Source organism: Lissotriton helveticus, chromosome 1_1 (genome assembly GCF_964261635.1).
Source record: "Lissotriton helveticus chromosome 1_1, aLisHel1.1, whole genome shotgun sequence".
NCBI classification, from domain to species: domain Eukaryota; kingdom Metazoa; phylum Chordata; class Amphibia; order Caudata; family Salamandridae; genus Lissotriton; species Lissotriton helveticus.
Window position 1 is genome coordinate 236805249 of NC_136057.1, and position 23108 is coordinate 236828356.

Consider the following 23108-nt stretch of genomic DNA (forward strand, 5'->3'; position numbering starts at 1 on the left):
CTCAACATTTTCTACTACGTTGATGACACCCAGCTGATTCTCTCCCTCACATACAAACCCACAGCAACTTCCAGGATGAGATGACAACTTTTGCCACCTGGATGAAGGACAGCTGCCTCAAGCTTAACTCAGACAAGACTGAAGTCCTCATCCTGGCCTCCACCCCATCCATCTGGGATGACATCTGGTGACCAACAGTGCTCTGAACCAGCCCCCCACCCATGGACCATTCACAAAAGCACTGCCTCATCCTGGACTCCTTGCTCTGCAGGAACTGCCAAATCAATGCAGTTTTGTCCTCCTGCCTCTACACGCTCTCTCTGCTTCATAAGACCTCCAAGTGGATCACCACCTAGTTTAAGTAAATGGTCCACACTTCACGCCGGCACTACCCAGAAATTCCTAATGAAAGTGGAGAACATCCAGCATGCCTCTGCCAGACTCATCCTGAACATCCCATGCTGCAGCAACATTTGTCTGAACTGGGGTGGCAGAGTGGGCTAAAGAACGGTGGTGGATCAAACCCAGATCTTTTGACTGGGTGTGAGTGTTTGATTGGTTCAGATGCTCCGTCCATCACCAGCCCCTTTTGTACCGCAGCAACATCATCGCCAACCTAAGAGACCTATACTGGCTACCTATCAACAAAAGAATTACCTTCAAGCTCCTCACGCACAGCTACAAACCTGGCTCTTCAATGGAACCGCAGATCCCCTTTACCCCCTCAGCACCTTGAGACCCTTATCGGTGAGCGGTCGCGCTTTACAAGATACCTGATTGATTGATTTAAAGATTTATAGGTATATTCTCTTACCTCCAGAGATTTACAGGATTACTGAACAGCACCCAACCCATCTACTAATGCCTCTTAGATCAGAAGCATTGCATTGCTGGACATCAAACCAAGGAATCACTTAAACATCTTCTTACCAATGAAGCTGACAAGGGTCTAATCTGATGTGGCTTAGTTTGGAGAAAGAACAATGGGTTAAAATGCCACCCAGAGAGTTTGCCAGTGGTTGGACTTTTTGCAAGCATCACTTTTGTGTTTGGTGTATTCTGGAGAGACAGTGACCATATTCTGGTATAACTATTTCCAAGCCCCTTGGAGAAGTGTTAGTGAACATTTGCTTGAGGTACTTATTCCTTGAGTGTTTTGATTTCAGGAATTAAACGTTTTTCACTCTAAAGTACTGTGACTTGGTTACAAAAAAATATTGCAAAGGTATGTCAGTTATTGGTGTTAAGCTTAGAGCCATCTAGGACATGTTACTTAAATTCTCTCTAGTGTTTTAAATATCTGGTGCTCCCAGCAGATATTCTTGAAAAACATAAGAGGAGAGACAGAGTGACAGAGACATGTCCTTGGCATTTAAATTTGTGGAAGCTGTCATTCCAATTATTTATGGAGTAAGTAAAAAAATGAATTTTCACTGCTGGAAACTGTTCATGAAAATATCTAAGCCGTGCTATCAACATAGTAGAAGTAATTTTATAAACAGATCCTGCACCTGTGAGGTTGGAACATTTATCATTACAAATCATACTTGAATCTAATGCTGCTTCATAAAACTTAAAAAGTAATTGTTAGGTCTAATCAGAATGTTTATCAAAGCAAATACATTCTTTGTATTAATGATTTAAGAGCTCCCCTGACTTCATTATTTCTGAGGCAATATATCATGGGATTCAGCATAGGGATTATAACTGTGTAAAACACGGATGCCACTTTGTCCTGACCCACAGAGTAGATGGAATTAGGTCGTAGATACATGAAAAGCACTGGAGTGTAGAACATAGTGACACAAACCAAGTGGGAGGCACAGGTGGAGAAGGCTCTTTGTCTACTTTCAGAGGATTGTATCTTTATGATTGTCCAGATAATATAAGTATATGAGATGAGGACAACGGAAAGAGAACCGACTTCCACACAACCAGCAATGGTGAACAGTACAATCTCGTTTACAGTAGTGTCAGAGCAGGAGATCTTCAGCAGGGGAGGAATGTCACAGTAGAAATGGTCGATCAAGTTATCTTCACAGAACATTAGTCTGAACATGCAAAGAGTGTGTATCAGGGAATTAACTGAACCAACTGTGATTGCTGTGATTACTAGAGAAATGCAAACCTTTCTGGTCATTAGAATAGGATAGTGCAAGGGCTTACAGATAGCGTTGTACCTGTCATAGGCCATTATCGCCAGGATAAGACCATCGGTACTTCCACAGGCAATAAAGAAAAACAGTTGTGCCAGACATCTGTGGAAGTCAATCTCTTGTATTTCTGAAAGAAAGTTAGCCAACATGTTGGGGGTTATCACAGTAGAGTAGCAGAGATCCACAAAAGACAAGGCTGTGAGCAGAAAGTACATGGGAGTATGCAAACGAGGAGAGATAATAATCAATGATGTTGTTGCAGGGTTTCTGTACTCACACAGAACTGTGCACAGAGGAGTGGAACCTCGGCAAATTAGGATGTCCCAAAACTTACCTTAGCAACCAACTCACCCCTTACCGAGCTAGCTACAGTGTCTCATTGGATATATCAAACACCCAATGTTTAGACAAACCAGAACATGAACTTACAGTACCTCAGGGTACGTGGGACTCATGAACACTCTTTCGTTATATTATCATTACAAACCAGAACATGGAGTAAAGAAGACACATGTGCATTTGAAAGGTTTATTTACTAATGCCGTCTTCTCAGGCGCAGTATCTTTGATAATACAAGTATACTTATTATCAGTAGCAAAATTATCAGCATAGTTACTAAGACATAAAAAGCGAATGGTGACAGCATGTTAACATGCTGTAATGAATAAGAGTTAACAACACTTATATCTCACCCTCCCTAACACATATATTATATTATTAGCTAAGAAGGTCTCTTTGGGTTGTTTTAGGGCGGGCCCATACCTTAGTGTCCTAGCATGAAGGAATCACATCAGCATACACCAGCTCTCTCTGCATGTGCACCGCATCAAGTGTGTTAACAATTCTCGTGCAAAGCAATATCAATCCCGCCTCAAGTCCAAGTTGGCAAAGGCTGCACTTGTGTTATGACTATGAAGGCGTGAAGATCAGACCTCATAACAATTCCATATCGTGTTGCTCCTGAAACTTCAGCACTCTCCGTGCAGACATGTTTTATTAAACAAAGCAGATATCAGAGCAATAACATATTATTCTCACATTCACCACGGCAAACTACTAGGTTGAAAGCTAAGTCAACAAATGAGGGTCGTGTGCAGAAGTTGCAAGAAAGGAAAAAATGGCGTTTAAATCTCAAATGTACCTATGCTAACTTAACACGATATAAGGATATATAGGAGCTATACAACACCCCCCCATGATCCGAGAACGGACTAAATAAGATAACAGAAGTGCCATCACATGAGAGCAGAATCCATTTATAAACGAGCATGAATAAAAATTCAATTATAAAAACTAATGCTAAAAAATAGCCCACAAGTATAATGTGGCTCAAGCCAATAGGCAAGCAAAAAATAAAATGTCTTGACCAAAAGTCAATAAAATCAAGGAAATGCTATCAATCAGCATGTCAGTTTGAGGCTGTGTCTATGATAAGACTGTATATGAAAAGTAAGCTGCAACAGCCTCCAGGAGGAAGTCACTGTCATCATCCGAAAACAGTTCAGCCATCCAATTTAAAAGATGAAAGGAACATACGTGATCTTCCAGCACCGCATCCTCTATAACCATCAGAGGACAGCTCGGTGGGTTTTCAAGAAAACTTCGTTCCAAGAAATTTTGCGCTGCCGACAACACATCCCAGGGACCCATTAGTCCATGTGCCACCGCCAAGGCCATAATCCTTTCGTCAGAACAAACCAACTCGTGAGCAATGATAGGACTCATCAGTTGATCAAAATCGACGTCAGAAGATATTGGTCCGCAGAGACACAAATCAATGGCCCAAAGGAAATCACAGGTCAGGCAGTGAAATACAGGCTGGACACAGGTGAAATAGGAGAACCGAAAAGATAATCCAAACGCCGTGCTTAGAGTCGCTAACGGCAGTGTGCCATAGTAATCAAGCATGCGGTTGCGAAACCGCGTCAGTAGTAGCTGTGCGTGGCCTTGCACAGGAAGGGCATCCATATTTAAAAAGGCAGAAAACCACCAATGCGCCAGCCGCTAACGCAAGCAAAAACGGAAATCCTCCAAACAAGGATGAAAAAATAGAATGGAAGAAAGCAGGGATGACTCCAAAAATCTTCTCAAAGGAAGTCACGAGACCACCGCTAACAACTTTAAAAAAATGTGCTAGGCCCGTCGTGGAGGACGCGTTAAAGATAGAACGGACCATGGCTCCGAAATGCAAGGGCAAATCAGTGTTTAAAAGAGCCTGAACCTCCGTGCGGGTGTTAGCAATGTGAAGCACGAAAGTTTCACGGGCCGAGCTCAAGGCCACCTCTTTCTGGGACAATAGAGCTCTTATTCTAGCCATGCCGCTGAATTCTGCTCCCAAGGTCGGTATCTGTGGCCAAATGGAAGACTCCCTATGTTCACGTGTGGGAGGATAAAGAACATTTCTGCAGCAAATAACTCGCTCACTAACCGTTACTATGAAAGCTATACCTTTAATTAAACCACAGCAGTTTTCATTATTGAGCATTAAATAACTACCATTCTCTAACAATTTAAACGTGGGGATGATAGCAGGAACTGGCGTGCCCTGTAAAACGCAAGCCATATTCGGTCGGTCCTTGTTACATGAACCGTGTAACTGTATGTGTCTGCACATTAAAGAATGATCTGGCGTCTCGGTACACTCATCCCCTGTTAGATAAACTTCTTGTTCATCCTTGAAACATCTGTATGTGTATGGGAGTGACCAGACCTCATGAAGAAAACCGCTACCTAAGGGTTCAAAACGACCTATTGGCACATATTTCATACAATTTGAAAACTTATATAAAGCAAAAGGCAGCGTTATTAAACCGTGGATAAGCCACGTAGCAGCAGTGGTCTCAGCCACAGAAAAAGGTAAAGATTCCAATCTTTCAATATGGAGCATAGAAAAGGAAGCATCACGCATTGAAAGCAAGCGTTGTTTGTCTGTCAAATTAAAAGGTGCAAATAAAGAGGAAACGTTCATGTATCCCCAGGGAACTTTACCCATTTTTAGAGTCTGTAGTGTCCATGCAAACTGCATGATTGAACGTAATTGATTTTGACCATGGTATAATACAGACACTTCATCATGCACAATATCAACAACAGACGACACAATATTATCTAATGTGTAAATTCTAGAGGAAAGCACGTTAATGCTATTGTCAACCACTGCAAGCACTTTCTCAAGATTTGCCTGATCAATAGCCCTAAGGCGTGAAGCAGCCTCAATCTGTGAGAGTTTCCAAATTTCATTGTAAACGCCATATAACCACCTTTTCGACCTGCCACTAGCTGGGCCCTTAATGAAATCATTCAAATCCACGTCTGCATCCAGTTTGGAAAGGTGATACTTAACCGCAGGTAAAGTTGAATGTTTCAGCCAAGCTTGACACAACTTGCCCACAGAGTAAGAGGTGACAGTATGACTCAAATCAAAACGGGGATCAGATCTAACAGCCTTAAAACCGTCAGTCATATTTAAAAATCTTTTTTGGCAAGAATCAGCACCACGGTGCCAAAGCAGCCAACCCTTGGGATTCATACTGGAAATGTTAAAGGAGGAATTCAGAAGCAGAGCCTGTATATCTTTAATGGACAATTTAGTAAAATTACTCCAATTCTCATATTCCTCCAACTCCGGGAAAGACGGGGTGTTTAACCTTTTAGATGTAGCCAATCCAAAGCATGTGGTTTGGGAAATGGTTTCATTCAAAAACCACATATGATTTGGGATGAGACATGCACGGTGCAAAGCCTCAGTGCCTCGTACCTGCCAGGCCCTTGAGCCCCAAACTGATTTAAGGTCTATGGTATCCTTCCATAACTCATACCCCCCAGTAACTAATTCATCTAGGAAGGCCTTCGAATACAACAATTTTGTATTTGTAAGTCGAACCTTGGACAGTGGCTGTTTCTGAAATTTAAAATAAAAGGACTCGGGATTGGACTGATTAAAGTCAGTGAAATAAGTATACTTTTTAAGAAACGTTTCTGAACTCCCTTGTGTAGGTGCTGGGCAATGTTCCCACTGAGTAAAATTAACCGCATCCCTTCGGGAAGATGTCTTGTGTAAGAAGTGATTGCCATAATGTTGATAACAGAACAATTCACCATAATTAGCAGATTCTAAATATAAATCCTCAGCATCAAAGGCAGCATAGTATTTCAAATCAGAAAACAAACTTTCCACAGCATTAACATCCCAATCATCAGAACGAATGTTTTGTTTAACCACATCCCCCATATTAACTCTCAGTACATGAGGAACATTAACGACTTCCGTTGGACCATGAATCTGAAAACGAACAGCATCCCACGCGATTCCATCCAGAACAGGCCAAGCTGTGATGTTAACCAAAGTCAAGTCTCTTTTTAATCTGTGTGTAGAATGTGAAGAGGAAAGTGGGGCCAAAGTTCCATTCAAATGAGTAATGCAAGTTCTCTCCTCGACATAGTGTCCATTCATAATCCGAAAAAAATAAAACACAAAACCAATTGACATAAAAAGGTAAACTGAAAAAAGGACCAGCCAAATGTATATCCAAGGAGGTATCAAAAAATGTTTTTTAAACAGGCTAGCATATAATGCAATTTTAGAGGGTTTTTTCGAGGCAAGGGAAGCAGAGTCAAATGAAAATCTGGATTCCGTGGCTAAACGAGCTTGCAGGTCAGGCATGGACAAATCAGTGGGGTATGTATAGTCTGTCTCATCAAGGTTAGTTCCTGGTAAATTATTCAATAATGGACTGGAAACAGCAGGTAATTCGATGGCCACCTCAGGTTCATTATTAGAAGCAGTGGGCATAACTGAATTTCTCACAATGGAAGGACAGGAAACAGCCGGTGTCATGCTAAGAAGAATCGGCCACTCTGTGTATCTTGACATTGTCAATAGAAATAAACCTGTTTTCCTTACGACCTGGAAGTGGTGGTAAAATGACTGTTCTTGTGCCCTTCACTCCAAGCACTGGGACCGGAGCTCGATAGGAGGGACCAAACTCTTTCTTGTTGTCGATCTTCTCTCGAACCAGTTCTCCAACCTGGGGTAGCCAGCCAACTACCGGGATCTGCAACGCATCATCCGATGTGGAGGGCAAATGTTCCTTTGCAAGAGCGTCTCTCGTCTTTTGTAGATTCTGTAAAACATTGCAATGTTCATCTGCGTCAAAGGAAGTGGCGCGAACCACCGAGTCTAGACCGTCAAGGTCAGGGACGAACATCTTGATGCCAAAGAGCATTTCGTATGGGGTCCGCCCACCCAGAGACCTTCTAGGGAGATTATTAAGAGCACGCTGCACGCCATAGAGGTGAGCCAGCCAATTTCTGCCAGTGCCTATAACTCGGGCTGTCAAAGATTGCTTTAAATCACGGTTCATTCGTTCAACTACACTATTACCCTCGGGTCTGTAGGGTGACGAAAACTTGACTTGGACCCCCATCGAAGTCATGGCATCCTTATACGCCTTAGAGGCGAAAGCCGGACCCTGATCCGAATGGAAGGTACCACAGGCAAAAATCCCTATAAAGATACGCAAATCTCTGATGACAGTCCGGGAATCAGCGCTGCGATGTGGCCATAACCACACAAAGCGTGTGCATGAGTCAACTGCTACTAAGATGTATTTATACGCAGTATCAGATGAAAATGGACCGCAGTGATCTAAATAAACACAGCCTAGTGGTTTATTAGAAATGTACAACTGAGTCTGAGGCGGACGCGTAGCAGTTGAAGGTTTAATCTGCTGGCATATGTCACAAAGAAGGACATAATCACGCGTCTGTTTGTACAGTCCCCGCCACCAGAAACGTTGTTGTAGGTGCGTTACAGTGGCTGAGACGCCCGCATGCGCAGACGCCACACCTTCATGAGCCGCTGCAATCAAGTCTGTTCTGCGATCCGAGTTGGGAATCAGCCGTTCCCCAACATCAGGAATTGTCACAAAAGGAACCTTTTCGGGACTTAAGTGGTATTTATACTTCGAAGGGAATCCCGAAGGATGTTTACTTCCCTTCTCAGAGGCAGCAATCGCTGCCAAGATGTCGCTATCAATCTTGGTTTTAGACCTAGTAACTGCTGCAACTAAGTATGTAGATACTGCTGATTTCGCTGCTTCATCAGCAAGCGAGTTGCCAAGAGCGTGTACTCCCACGCGCTGATGACCGAGAGTATGAATCACATAAACGAGTGGCAACATAGCCTTAAGCTCTGCCACTCGAACCCAGATCATTTTATGTTTTATTGTGCTACCCTTGGAATCATGAAAATCATTTTGAATCCAAAAGAACAAGTTTTCATTGTAAGACTGGACACAGTAGTAAGAATCACTTACAATTAGAGTAGTAACACTTGGATCTGTGTACTCCAAAGCTAGTAAGAGAGCACGAAGCTCTGCCAATTGTGCGGTGCAATCGCCCAGGGGCAACGTGTGTACCTCCCTGGAAATGAACTCATCATTCAACATAGCACCGACCACAATGGCGCATGCGGAAACGTAGGCATGTTTAGAGCCATGCGCAACCTGCGCCGACCCATCAGTGTAAATGATGCAATGGAAGTCCTCCAAAGGTCGCATCGCCAGAGGAGCAGGGTGAACGAATTCATACTGCAAGAACTCCTGCGACCGTAAGGTAGCGTCAAAAATAAACATGACATCCGAGGATGACAATGACGCAGCCCACTGAATCCACCGAGGGTGCAAAGCTTTTGAATTTGGTACACTGGCTTTCGTGACCGCCTCCAAATGAGGACAGGGTGTTACCACTAGCATGCGTTTCCCCTGTGACAGAGCTCGTTCTTTTAGAATTGCCATCTGTACAGCAGTTAAAACTTTTTCCACTGTGGGAAACCGCATCTCAGCCGAAGTGTACAAGTGTGACTTGTAAGCGATAGGTACTGTGTCACCTTCATTAAAAGTGAGGTAAGTGAAACCCACCGTCCCAGGAATTATTCTTATGACCAGGTTGGTGTGGTTATCACGAGTCAGTAAATATTTAGAAGCGAGCAGATCAGCCTGCAAGGATTGCAAAATGGCTGAATGCTCAGGCAGCCAGCATGATTTTGAGAAAGTTGGTTGTATCAAAGCATACAAAGGCTTGATACGCTGGGCATATTCCGGAATGTAAGTTCTGCCGAAATTCAAAAAGCCCAGTAAGGATTGTAATTTTTTCAGAGTTGTTGGTGCGCGCAATTGTGCGCACTTCTCCAAGAAGTGAGGAGCCAAACCTCTACCTTCATTGTTGAGCTCATAGCCCAAAAACAACACTGTGTGTTCAGCAATGTGCGATTTTGCAAAGTTGAATTTGTAACCCATGTCTGCGAAGTTGCAAACAAGAGAATTTACACGACACAGATGCTCCCAAATATCGTCGTCTGTGAGATATATGTCATCCACATACGAAAAAGCATCAGGGTCGAGTGCCTCCAGAATAGAGACAATTCGAGCGGTAAATACACCAGGACTATTCTTGTAGCCCATTGGAAGACGCCGGAATTGCTTTTGGACTCCAGCGCTTGTAAAACTGGTCCATTGGGAGCTAAAGCTGTCCAATCTGTGGGCATAAAAACCATTGGATATGTCAAGCGTTGTCTTGAAACGCTTACGCACGAGACTATCCACTAGGGCAGAGCCGTGGGTATTCTGTACTGCACAGTTACGGCAATGCGAGTTTAAATGCCGGTAATCCAAAACCAAACGATATGATCCGTCAGGTTTATTCACAGTAAAAAGGGGATTATTCATCGGTGACACACACGTTTCAATAACTCCCTGATATTCCAATTGTTCAAGGATTTCCGCGACGGAAGATTTTGCTTCACGCCGAATGGGATATTGAGGTTGAGGCTGCGGCTGAGACCGCAACGGAATTTCGTGGCAAGGCGACAATTTATCCCAACCACATTGGTTACGGTACAGAGCCGGCGCGAGAGCCCGAGCCCACTCTTCTGCAAAATGCTGCGCATGCTCTTTCGAGACAGTGTTCGCGAAACTGGGTAGGATTACCTCCTCCCCTCGCGGCGCCGCGAGCACAAAAGGTGGGGGCCAGTCAGCCTCCGAAAGTAAAATATCATATGTGGAAGACAGATTCTCCCAAAATACACCTCTAACGGTACGCTGTATGTCACCTTCAATTAACAGGACAATTTCATATAGTCTTTCAGGGGGAGCAAGTCTCGTATCCGCTGTTTCTATCACAACGTAGACATCAGTCGCTGTCACCCTCAGTAGTGGACGCAGCGCCTCTCTGACTATTGTTATCTCCGCCGCGCTGTCCAGCAACGTCAGAGCCCAAGTCAGATTCCGAAGCCGCGTTCTCACTATCTGTGGCATATCGATGCGCTGTTAAGGCTGCGACTTTCTTTTTCGCAAACTGCGGACGCCTAGGCGTAGAATCCTCCTGCTTCACCGCGCCGTCCGTCTGGCGGGACTGACCACGTCCTTGTTGGCCACCACGTCCACGTCCACCCCCTCCTCCTCCACCGGTCTTCGGGGCCGATGTGTCCTGAAAGGAACGAGGAGAGCGTTGATCAGAACCCTGAAAACGATCAGGTGATTTAATCATCGCGCGGTCGCGCAAATCATAAACTTTTTCGGATGGCGCAGGAGCTTCTATTGCAGGAAAAGTACTCTGAGTCTGCATTGTCTGCTTCCCCTGTGTCTGTTTTTTAGGCCAATTTTGTTTCTTGGACTTGGGCTGGGCATCTGTCACTGCAGATTGTCCCTGTGGTTGTTTTTTCTCCTTCACTGGAAAATATTTCAGACCTCTACTTGTGCGGCCAATCGTTTTATAAGCGGCCACCACAATCTTTGCTAACTGGCGGGGTTTGTCGGCATCGGGCAGAGCAGCCAAAGCATTCGACACCTGAAAGTTAACTGCATCTCCTTTAACATTGGAGAGAATGAGATCACTTACAATCTCAAAAGAACCACACAGGCGCATACCCAATTCAACCGCTGCCTCTGGACCGTGATCATTCTGAACACGTCTAACGATTTCAGGCAGGGCAGTCATAGACGGGGTGCCGAAGCACCTTGTATAAACTGCCGCAAATGTTTTTCCCCAGCTGTCACAGTCAGCAAGTTCAGGAGTAATATCCTTCGGTAGAGTAATCGTCAACATTCCATGTTTATCAGCAGGAGTAGAGTTCGGAAAAACCGCTTCCAGTTGATCAAACTTCTCTGCTAGCCAGAATGGGAAGTCATCGTTGTCAACAGGACGCGCACCAAAAACCGAATTTACCATAACAGGATTGAGACGCATTCCGCCTCGTTCCATGGGGGCGGCCGCACCCCCCTGGGGACCACCAGGAAGATGTCGACCGATGTATTGCACTAAAGCACGAATCACGGAAATGGAAACTACATGCAGCCTGCGTATTTCTGCCAGGGTACAAGCCCCGTGATTCGGGTGCGGGGTAAAGCCACCCAACGCAGGCCAATTAGTACCTGGAATTGAGAGTGGACCTAACCTCGCACGGGACATAGAGTGGGGGAGGGCGCCATCAAACCAAACTCGATGCTGCCAATGATCAATAGGTATTTCCAATGCCCTGTATGGCGTATATTCAGCCGGGACATCCGAGGCGGTGTAGGAGTGGTACAAACCAGAATTAGCGTCCACAGCCGGAAACGTAACCCAAGAGTAAAACAACTCGTAAGGAAACGCCGGATCTGCACTTACCACGAAAATCACAGCCATCCCATCTACTGGGACCTGGTACGTCTGAAGATGGTTGCGTATCGCTACGCGACTATGCTGCGCAATAGCCACCGCTGCCGCCATTACAGAATTGGAAACAAGAAAACACAAAGAATACTTTGTAGCACAACTGGGTAGTAATTCAAAGAAACCGTTTGAGTAAGAATCAAGCTTGAATAAAGACCTATTTCAAAAAATAGGTAGGTTTCACCAACACCCCGTTTTCCGGAAACGGATGTGAAGGGGTTAAGGCATGAATGATAAACTACTCGAGTGTCATGATATAAGACCACCGAAACCGTTGGGCGCCATGTTGCAGGGTTTCTGTACTCACACAGAACTGTGCACAGAGGAGTGGAACCTCGGCAAATTAGGATGTCCCAAAACTTACCTTAGCAACCAACTCACCCCTTACCGAGCTAGCTACAGTGTCTCATTGGATATATCAAACACCCAATGTTTAGACAAACCAGAACATGAACTTACAGTACCTCAGGGTACGTGGGACTCATGAACACTCTTTCGTTATATTATCATTACAAACCAGAACATGGAGTAAAGAAGACACATGTGCATTTGAAAGGTTTATTTACTAATGCCGTCTTCTCAGGCGCAGTATCTTTGATAATACAAGTATACTTATTATCAGTAGCAAAATTATCAGCATAGTTACTAAGACATAAAAAGCGAATGGTGACAGCATGTTAACATGCTGTAATGAATAAGAGTTAACAACACTTATATCTCACCCTCCCTAACACATATATTATATTATTAGCTAAGAAGGTCTCTTTGGGTTGTTTTAGGGCGGGCCCATACCTTAGTGTCCTAGCATGAAGGAATCACATCAGCATACACCAGCTCTCTCTGCATGTGCACCGCATCAAGTGTGTTAACAATTCTCGTGCAAAGCAATATCAATCCCGCCTCAAGTCCAAGTTGGCAAAGGCTGCACTTGTGTTATGACTATGAAGGCGTGAAGATCAGACCTCATAACAATTCCATATCGTGTTGCTCCTGAAACTTCAGCACTCTCCGTGCAGACATGTTTTATTAAACAAAGCAGATATCAGAGCAATAACATATTATTCTCACATTCACCACGGCAAACTACTAGGTTGAAAGCTAAGTCAACAAATGAGGGTCGTGTGCAGAAGTTGCAAGAAAGGAAAAAATGGCGTTTAAATCTCAAATGTACCTATGCTAACTTAACACGATATAAGGATATATAGGAGCTATACAACAATGTTATGCCAATATTCCCTAGTAGGGTGATTAAATAAACCAGAGTGAAGAGCACGAAGAGTGGAATCTTGAGGTGTTGGTCTTCAGTGAGTCCTAAGAGGATGAAATCCTTCAGTGACGTCTGGTTTTTTAAATGCATATTTCAAAATGGATTCTGCTGGGCACGAGTAGCATCTGCATAACAATGTCATAATCATTATGCACTGATGGTAAGCTATGTCATATCTAGCAAACAAATGCATCTTTTTATTAAATCTAAATGTGTTTAAAGACCATACAATGGTGTGATAGATTCTAAAGGAAATCAAACTCTGACATGTGGTGTTAAATCCTTTCATTATTTGAATGTACCATTGGCTATGCTGTTTTGAATAGTTACTACTATAGTTTTTTAATGCCCCATAGCAAATATAATAATTTTAACTGCAAATGTATACTTAAAATGTACTGCTCAAAATCTGGCACTTCAAGAGAGAGTGAAATCCTTTATAAGTGGTAGTTTAAAAATTATGATCTACAAGTCCTGGGTGAGTACAAAATAGATTGTGAGTGCCATTTTAATGGGACTAACAGAGAACAATGTGTTTTCAATAAAGTGTCACATAACACAATTGGAATGCTATCACCAGCTATGAATAGATTGTAAGCAAAGGTCTGTAGTATGAACTTTGGGTTAATACAGACATTGCAAGGCATCAATGTATAGCTTACTTATATGCTGAGATAAATTGGAAGGATGGGCAATAGAAATAAAGGAACTTAGGATCGCTTCACCAAAGGCTGTAAGGTCTTAGCAGGTTAGAATCTCCTGCTGTCTGGTTTTAAACAGGGTACTATAAAAATCCTTGGCATCTGTCTGCAACCAGCCCAGCTACCTCCCCTGGTCGGTTGAAGACAATATGCCCAGCGGTGTTCGGTGGTGCTGAGGTTGATTCCCCACCCCTTCAAGCACTATGGCCAAGGGGTTGTGGTCACTGAACGGGCTGTGTAAAATGTTAAAAGAAAATGAGGGCCATCCCAGAAAGGTTGAAACAAAGATGAGTTCAATAACCATAGCACTACCCCTTCCTTTATAGGTTGAGTGATATAAGACTTAAGGGTGTTTATCATCTTATCCAGGGTGAATATGAGATTATAAGTTTGTAAACAACTATTCAATTCTGCACATTCTGAGGTGTGCTCCATGTGCATTCCCTCATTGATCATACAGGTTTTGGGACTGTGTGGAGAATATAGTGAGTTTGGGCACAAATAACAATTAAAATCGCCCACCAAGATAAGATTCTCTTGGGCGAGGCCCTTTCTCCTCAGCGCATCAATAGCACTACTTAAGGCTGAGAGGTTTGAGGGCCCTTGCTTCCCGTTTTTAGCATTATGATAATTGATTACTACCAAGAGAAGTGATGCCCCAACTACCAGTTTAAGGTACTGAAACACTTTGGAGCCCCACTTTATTGTCTATTGCTAAAGGGCTATGAAAATAATTAAGCCCCCACTTGCTTTTCCTGCTCTAGAGCCCAAAGCCGGGCAGAAAAAGGTTTTATAACACGCTCAGAAGAAATTATTTTGAACTTCACACATTTCCTGAAGACAAATACAAGACTTAATAAACAAATTGCACCTTTCATCTGAAAACTTTGCTGATAGGCCAGCCACATTCCATGCAACAAGTCTTTAGTTTTTCCAGGTACCATGACTTAAAATGGGAGTTATATGGCCTGCCGAAGGGTCTCTTGCCCCGTGGGAAGATGACCTGCTAAGTTGATGCTCCAAAGTTAGCGTAGGCCGGACCTCAGTATTTATCACTACCCATGTCCCTGGGGGAAGGTCCGGAGCTGTACTTCTGTTGTTGCTCTCTGGAAGTCAATCTGGGTCGTTAAGATCCACCAGAGGAGCTTAGGCTGAGCCCTGATTGGAAAACTCTGAGAGGGTCTATAGAAGAAGCCCAGCGGTAGAGATGTAATACCGGATTTAGGAAAGGAAGTCTGGGAAGAGCACCTCCGAATATTTCATACTATTTCTGGATATTTGATGGTGATGATCACACAAGATTTCCGAGTGGGCCCTATCCAGCAGACCCTCTGGGCCATCAGGATATGCCAGAGGCCTGAAGTATTACATTTAGTATGTATGCCTAACCAGTGTGAGACCTTATTGATCAATTGTCCCATGGTTTCCTGGTTGGAGGAAGAAAACCCTTGGATCCCTGTCAACACTGAGGTGTAAGGACAACAGGTTGGAGGGAGCTTAATTACTGGTAAAGGTGGGGTTAGTGTTGGCAGAGCCATGGGGCTGGGCAGCTACTACAGAGAAGCAAGTCAGGATGGACTGGCTAGCAGAGGCTAAACCCTTACCACTGGGGTGAGGATCAATGGCCTGAATAGAGGTATTCTGACTTATGGCTGGTGACAAGTCAGAGGTCATGGATTGAATCTGTGGGGGTAGTGAGGGAAAGGCATTATTAACATTCTCTCAAATCTATCACACATGTCTCTTGAGTTCGCCACCAGTTTTGCTATTTTGTCCCAAAGTGGGGTCAATCAATCAGTGAGCATGATATTATTTTTTGCATTAGCGGAGCCCAAAAGTCATCCATGCCCTCGTCCCTGCCCTCCAGTATATTTCCTACATGTTCACCGCCGGGCCCCTTCCTAGTAACTTGTGAATCATCACATTTTGTGGCTTTACACTTCGGTTTGGGAGCTGGAGAGTTCATCCGATCAATGGCAGGAGACGAAGCTGAGGTGGCCAAGTTGTTTTTGATTGAAATGGACACGGCAACACCCTAGAGAAAATTATTTAACAGATCAGGGAACAGGGGGGAAGATAATCACAACAGCAAAAAAGAAAAACCCTCTAGACCTATATTTCTTTTATAACTGGCTAAGGAAAGCTCATAAATAGGGCATCAAAAAAACATTATTCTCCACACATTGTTCCAAAATTTATTTCATATTTTTCCTTCTTCTGTACTTATTTATCTGATCTTTTGCATTAGAAACAGATACACAATACTTATCAAAAAAACACTAAATTTTTGCAAAAATATCACTGTTTCCCATTGGTCAACTATAATACATAAAAGACAATTTATTGCAATTGAGTAAAATTGCAAATGGTAAAACAATATCATTCAACACAACCCCGCATCCAAACACACCTCTAGGTTATCCACAACTGCATCCCTTACATACAATACACACACACTCTACACCCCAGAACAACACCGCATGCACAGACGGAAAGAACCGGGTGATGAAATCAACCCTTGATGACTGTGCTGATAGCTGGGGTGTCACACTCTAACTGGTCAACGTACATTTTGATGGAATGTTTAAGTTAGTAATCCATCTTCTTCAGGACCTGTTATTTTCCAATTTATAACGGGTGGATGAAGGGGGAACTAGTCTGAAGTGACAACGTGGAGACTAATTACTCTTTACTTTTATCATTTTCAAATTCAAAAAAGCCCAGGGAGATATCTTACATTTCTCCTACTATATCTATACAATAAAAACATGCAAATGTACCACTCCTAAGCATTTTCAAGGACTGGTGTTGTCTATAATGTGCATTTAGTGATATATTGTCTTTCACCAACATGTGAGAATCATAGGAGACAAAACATAATCATGAACATCATTACATATAAGACTATAAAGAGTGTGCAAGACTCAAAGTTGTGCTTAAAGTTTATAAAGAACAACATTTGATTGGACAAGGAAAGCTTTGTGTATTCATAGACCTCTAAGGGAAAAAGGAAAAGGGATTAGATCCATTAGACATTCTACAAATGATTTCCTTCCCCTAATTAAAAACATGCTCCTGATAGTCTATCAACAGGACCTATAGCTCATTACCTGTGACTTCTTCAAAGAAGAATTTCTAAACAAACAAGGATGCATATGTCATGTGATCGTTGACGGCGTTGTCACTGCAAAGCCTGGTTTGTCAACATTCAATCTTCCAATTATCCACAACATAATGGAACAGAAGTGCCCATAGATGACGAGTCCTAGCATTATCAAGTAGTCATGAGGGACAAGGGTGTACGCTGCTGCACCCAAGCACATGACATGTTATAGGTAGAGCCCAAGAGAGATAATAGCATGGAAAGAAGGTGAGATGTTTCAACACCCATTCAGATACTTGCTTTCAGACTGGACTGAGAAGAAGAATGAATTTGACCAGTCAGTCAGTCATATTAGCTTTATTTAGATAAAAACATATCTTAAAAGCTATAATACATAGGTTACAAAACAGAATTATTATTAAAAAGACAAAGCAATATCACAATTATTACTAATACTCTATATGACTGAACAGAGAATTCATCTGGACCTTGGTAATAAGATAGTTAAAATAGCATTAAAAGATATGTCCTGGCCCGGGGAGGGAGTATTTTGTGCCAAAAGAAACGTTGATAGTAGAGGATTGCATCAGATGTGGAAAGGCAAATCCTAACGGGAACTTTCCCAACATTCACCGTTGCTTCGTGGGGTGGGGGAAAAGGCACAATAAAGAAAGAAGGAGAGATACATAGTTTTGAGAGGAGTTGAGGGAGAACTGAGGCATTACCTCAAAATCCCAGAGCTGGGAGTGGGCGGCACAGGTAGAACAGCTGTACCTGCAATGGCACAGAAGGTAGCAGCACTGATGGGGTATCACCAGAGAGGTTCAGAAAATATAACGTATGTAGTAGAAGGACCTAAGAAAGTTCACCTCCCAAAGGAAGGACCTGGTTGCAATTCCTCATCTTCTCCCCGAAGTAGATAAACCTAGTGGTCAACAAGGGTTGGTATTGCATCTGGTGAAAGGCATTCACACACATACACACACACCCTCAGAAGCCCTATGCTATTGGCAACACCATCTCTGTAGGTAATAGTAAACAACACACCCTACAGCTTTCTGACTGATACAAGGGCAACCTAGTCACGCCTAAAAGAAGGGATCTTCCCCCTATCCAAAGACTCTATGGACATAGAGGGGTTCTTGAGTACGGTCCCCTTCACAAAACCCTACTGTTGGATGTGGGAGGCGGCCTCATAGAGGGACATTTGCTATATCAGCCTTCATCCCCAACCTACCTCCTTGAAAAATATTTAATAGTCTAACTAAACATAACAATTCATTTCTCAGATGATGGGACAATGACCTGCTCAAACCCTGGGGTTTCCCATTACGACTCATGTCCCTAAGCCACCCCCATCATACAGATGACCCGATGGGGGCACTACCCACCGACCTGACGGCCTGTACTAATGGTGTCCTCAAAATTATCACTTACATTCCGGAACTGTTGGGATAGAAGTTGCAGATACCCAACAAATTCACATCAAAATAGGTTTTGGGTTTTATTTACTTATGAGTACACATTAATGCAAATAAATAGGTTGCTCTATTTTTATATATAAGCACTCTTCTCTATATATGCATATATGAAAATAGGTTTTTCCTACATGGCCAAGGACCTTTTTCTTGCCATGAGTTTTGGATTGGATATATATTTATATCCAATCTAAAATTCTGTACTCGCACTACAGAAAAAAAAGTGCCCACTGCAATTCTGATGCAGTGTTTTTTTCAGTGTGGAGACAAAAACCTATATATTTCAGCCAGAGGATCATGCTCATGGGTAGCAACAGTGTACTAACAGTGTCATAGACAGTGAAAATGTTTTCCAGCATTACAAACCAAGTAAGAAAAAAAACAGGCACCGTCTCTCAGCATGTGAAAATTAGTCAACAGTAACATAATGACAATGGACATAATGGAATTTGCAGGCATGGGTATGCACACAATTGATTCACAATACACAATTTATAAATAATGAAAAAAAATTATCTATATCCCCGAGCATTACAGTTTATAAATGTGTCAAGCCTTACAATTGAATTATGAGTTAAAACTAAATTGCCAGTATTGAAAGTGACAGTGAATTATGGAAGTCCTATGTAACTCAGCTAAGAGACAACAAAGATAGTATTTCCAATTCGTAATTATAGTAAGATTATACATTCTGAAAGTTACATAAGTCCATCCTCCTAGATACATAATTCATAAATATCTAACATGTAGTACTGCTATATCACCACACAGGAGATCAGAGTGATGAACAAAATGTAACCTTGCTAATGGAATTACAACAGGCCGATTTCATTATTTCAAAATTCCAGGTCACATGAGTTCATCCAGATGGTCATGTATGGCATGTACATACACCATTATAGTGCACGCGCTGTGTTACTACATCAGCAAGCATAAAGGCAAAATTTGCGTGAATCCATCCTTAGTGGGTATTTAAACTCAGAATGCTTGTACAACATAATACTAAAGTGGGCTCCATTCATCCTGGATGACCAACAAAATTTAGGAAATGCACACTGAAATTCCTACCTCTTTGAATGAAGTATTTGGTAATATATCAACCCAAGTGGTTGAATAAAGTAGCTGCTCTAATAGAAATAGTTCAATTGATATTACAACTATATACAATATGGTATCCCTGCATCATCAATGTTGTACCAACAATTTCAGGCACAAATCGTAATAACGCCAAGAATGCCAATCATTCAGCCCATGTGGGTAATTCAAACTCCTACACCAATGGAACCTCAGCAGCAAGGATACTAAAACATCTCCATCCTTCTGCTGCTTATAGTTATAGATATGTTTTGCTAGTACAAATACACACACGATTCTGAAGAAAAAAACATAAGCAGAAAAGAGAGAAGGACTTCTTAGCTTCAGAAGGAAGTATTGTGTTATCATCTTGACCATCAGTGTAAGAGAATAACCTATTAAAAAGGCAGAAAAACCAGCCAAATTAACATAATTGTAAGAGAATTGCTCACACACATTTTTTGGACTGGTGCTGCTGTTTTTTGACTATAACCCCAATGCATGTTTCCCATTACCATGAAAAAATGTGCATATTTTACTTACCTATGCGAACTAGTGTATGATACAAAGTGTACCCAGGGCCTGTAAGTTAAACATCCCTAGTGCCCTGTATCATATATTGTGCCACCACTAAAGTGAAAATGCAAAACATGTCTCTAGGTCTGCCCCTGCAGACTGGGTGTGTAGTATTTCAAACTGCCAGATTGACCTAGCAAAATAAACCTCTTACCTTGCCTAAACCTTTTTTTATATTTATAAGCCACCCCTAAAGTAGGTCCCACATGCAATTATGACAGCATGCATGGTGTTTTAAAAAAAGGACATGTGTACTTGCGTTTCACATGTCCTAGAAGTCAGATATCTACAAAGATGTTTCTCATGATGGCAAGGCTGGCTCTCCCAGAGGAAGGCACGGTGATACATTATAACAATGAAACTGCGTAACATTAGTTGGGAATAATAATAAAAAGATTCAAGTACTCTTTCTAATAGTAATTTAAAATCTAACAGTGATCAAATTGTATTTTATGTTACTATTTTGAAAATGACAATTTTAGAAAGTTGTCATTTTTCTGCCTGGGCCAAATGTGTCTTTTTGCCAGTATTCAGTGTCACCAGAATGTTGATGGCTTCCCTATGGTGAGATATAAATTGTTACTAGCCAGTGCACAAAGGGCTTGGGTGTAGGGGATGTTATCTCCCCAAGCTGGATGGCTTGGGGAACTGTTCCCACCCCCTTCCTGAGCTTCAAAGGTTGCCATCCCGGTACCTTGAAGATATAGGTCACACCTAAGCCTACCTCCTTTTGTCTTCATGGCTGGCTTGTCTTCAAACTTAGTTGGGGGGATACCCAGGGCTGGACTTGGAACCAAAACCGGCCCTGGTAAACTGCTCGACCGGTATCCCTGTGGTGAGGGGGGGTGCTGCCAAGCAGTTTGCGAGGGCTGGTTTCGGTCGATTTTGTTACAGGGGGCCGATAATGCTGACCCCGGTAACAAAAACGGCCCCCAGGGGCCCAAAACCGCCCCCAACTCCAGCGGCCCCCTATGGCCTGTCCGGCACTGGGGATACACCAGAACTGGTCTGGAATGACCACAAGGGTTGGTTTGCTCATTACCGTTGCCATATTTCTGAGAGGGCCCATGAGCTCTGTACAGGAGAGGAAAGGTTTGCTATGTTGGTTTTAGGTCGAGAGGAGCACTGTGGGATAGCTTTCAGTAAAACACACAGTAAGTGCAGCAAAATTGGGTAGGGTCACCTCTCAGAACCTTTGCCTAATTCACTGGGGAGTGGCCAGGAGTTTCTTTCAAATATAGCTGGCACTGGGCATAAAGTTGACTTGCTCAGTGCCCTTTTCAGAACACCTCTCGACATGTGGAAGACAGATGAAAGCATGCACCTTCTGTTTTGACCTGTGAGGAGAACCCCCAAGGGTTGAACCTGTTGCCACTTGGACCCAGGAGTGAGAAGTGGACTCCAAAGTTCAGCTTGCTGATCTCCTTTTAAGCTACAGAGACACAAAAGGTGCAAGAAGTAAACTTTCTGGAAGAGCCCAGCTGACCTGTTCTAAATGGATCTGCCTTGGACCCTGCTAGTGGCTTCTCTTGTATGAGTCTTGACCTCTATGCGGTGTTCCTAATGTCCTGGGGCCAATCGATAAGTGTCACAATGTAATCCTCCCGTTTAACCCTAAAAGCTGGTGCTTGAAAACGTATTTATTGCTTTATGCATGGAAAACTGACAAAAGACTGAGAACTAAGTGCCAGCTTATCTGCAGAATGTGCATCGCTGGTGGGAATGACGTTGCTGCAGCTCCTGCTACATTTCTCTCAGGAATAGCAAATCCAATTCAGCTGGTCACATGCTTAGCATCATCTAATGACATTGAAACCTCTCTGGCTAAATCCTGTAGCTTTGCCCCTCCAAAGGAATATGACTTCCAGAAAAGAGACCAAGGAGCTGATTTATAATTTGGTGGTCAAGCGTTCATCTGCCAAATTTGGACCTTAAATCCATTTGTCAGCCTGGCAGAATAACTCCTGTCTGATTCATATATTGAACAGGAAAACCGCTGCCAGTCTTGACAGAGGTGGATCCATCCTTAACACTAGTTCAACTACGCAGACGATGATTAATCCTTTGTCATTGGATAACACCCCTTTGGCGTTTAGGTGATGTGATACTCCCTGCCAAATTTATATGTCTGCATCTGGGCAATCTCTCAGCAGTGTTCTGTTAGAGTGAACACGCTGCGGACCCCTTTTGCCATGGTATAGCCTTACATCTTAAAGATGATATGTAAGTTATCCACATGATAGTAATGTTCTAAGTAATCACACCTGCAGAGCACATTAAAAAACTCACTCCATGCCATATCATGACACTTTGCCTTTCTAAGAAGCAAGCAGAAGCTGTTAGGCATTTTTTGTCCCTATCATTTTTTTCCCTGTTTTTTTTTTCATTTACTCAACAGTCCTTTTATTTCCGACTTTTACTTTTGTTTTACTTTTAAACCATAGCTGGGAGAATAAACTCGACATTGACAGACACAGAATTGACAGTCATGGTGGAAGACATCATTAGGGTAGAGACACACTTGTTTGGAATCATTGTCCAAAGTACAACTATTGCTTAGAAAAAAGCTTGAGCATGGTATTCTTGCGCTTCTTCTCTCTGGAGTTGCAATGCTTGAAGAATCACTGTGAGAGAATACTCATCCGGTGTTGTACGCAGACCAGTTAGGTCTTCTATAGCTGTTTGGGGAGTTAAGGAGGCAGAAGGAGAATGACCAGTCCCATGTAACAAAGTCACGTTTATAATAGAATCCATAAAATCTGGAGCTGCATTCCCCTGAGCAGCGCCTTGAGGTCTTTGTTTTAAACCAGTTACCATTGCTGGATCAGAACCAGAAAGCTGTGATATCAAATGTACTTACCCTTTTGCTGTAACCTATTACCGAAGAGGATTGCTAACCGATGCAAACTTATCAGAGCTGATGCTGCTTTCTCATATGACACTTGTTTGTCAACTAATTTTTTTAATGAGATCTTGGGGCCTTAGGTTTAGTATTGCTTTTTTTGTAGCCAGATGAAATGTCGGCTGATTCGACATAGGACC

General features: G+C 42.8%; 1 protein-coding gene across 1 annotated transcript; it reads right to left on the reverse strand.

Moving 5' to 3' along the window:
• Window positions 1-1609: 1609 nt before the first annotated feature.
• Window positions 1610-13224, reverse strand: LOC144761273 (olfactory receptor 5J3-like). The gene is made up of 2 exons (XM_078646724.1): window positions 13088-13224; window positions 1610-2408 (listed from the first exon to the last, which is right to left on the reverse strand). The coding sequence occupies exons 1-2, from the start codon at window positions 13222-13224 to the stop codon at window positions 1610-1612; spliced, it is 936 nt and encodes a 311-aa protein (XP_078502850.1).
• Window positions 13225-23108: the final 9884 nt, after the last annotated feature.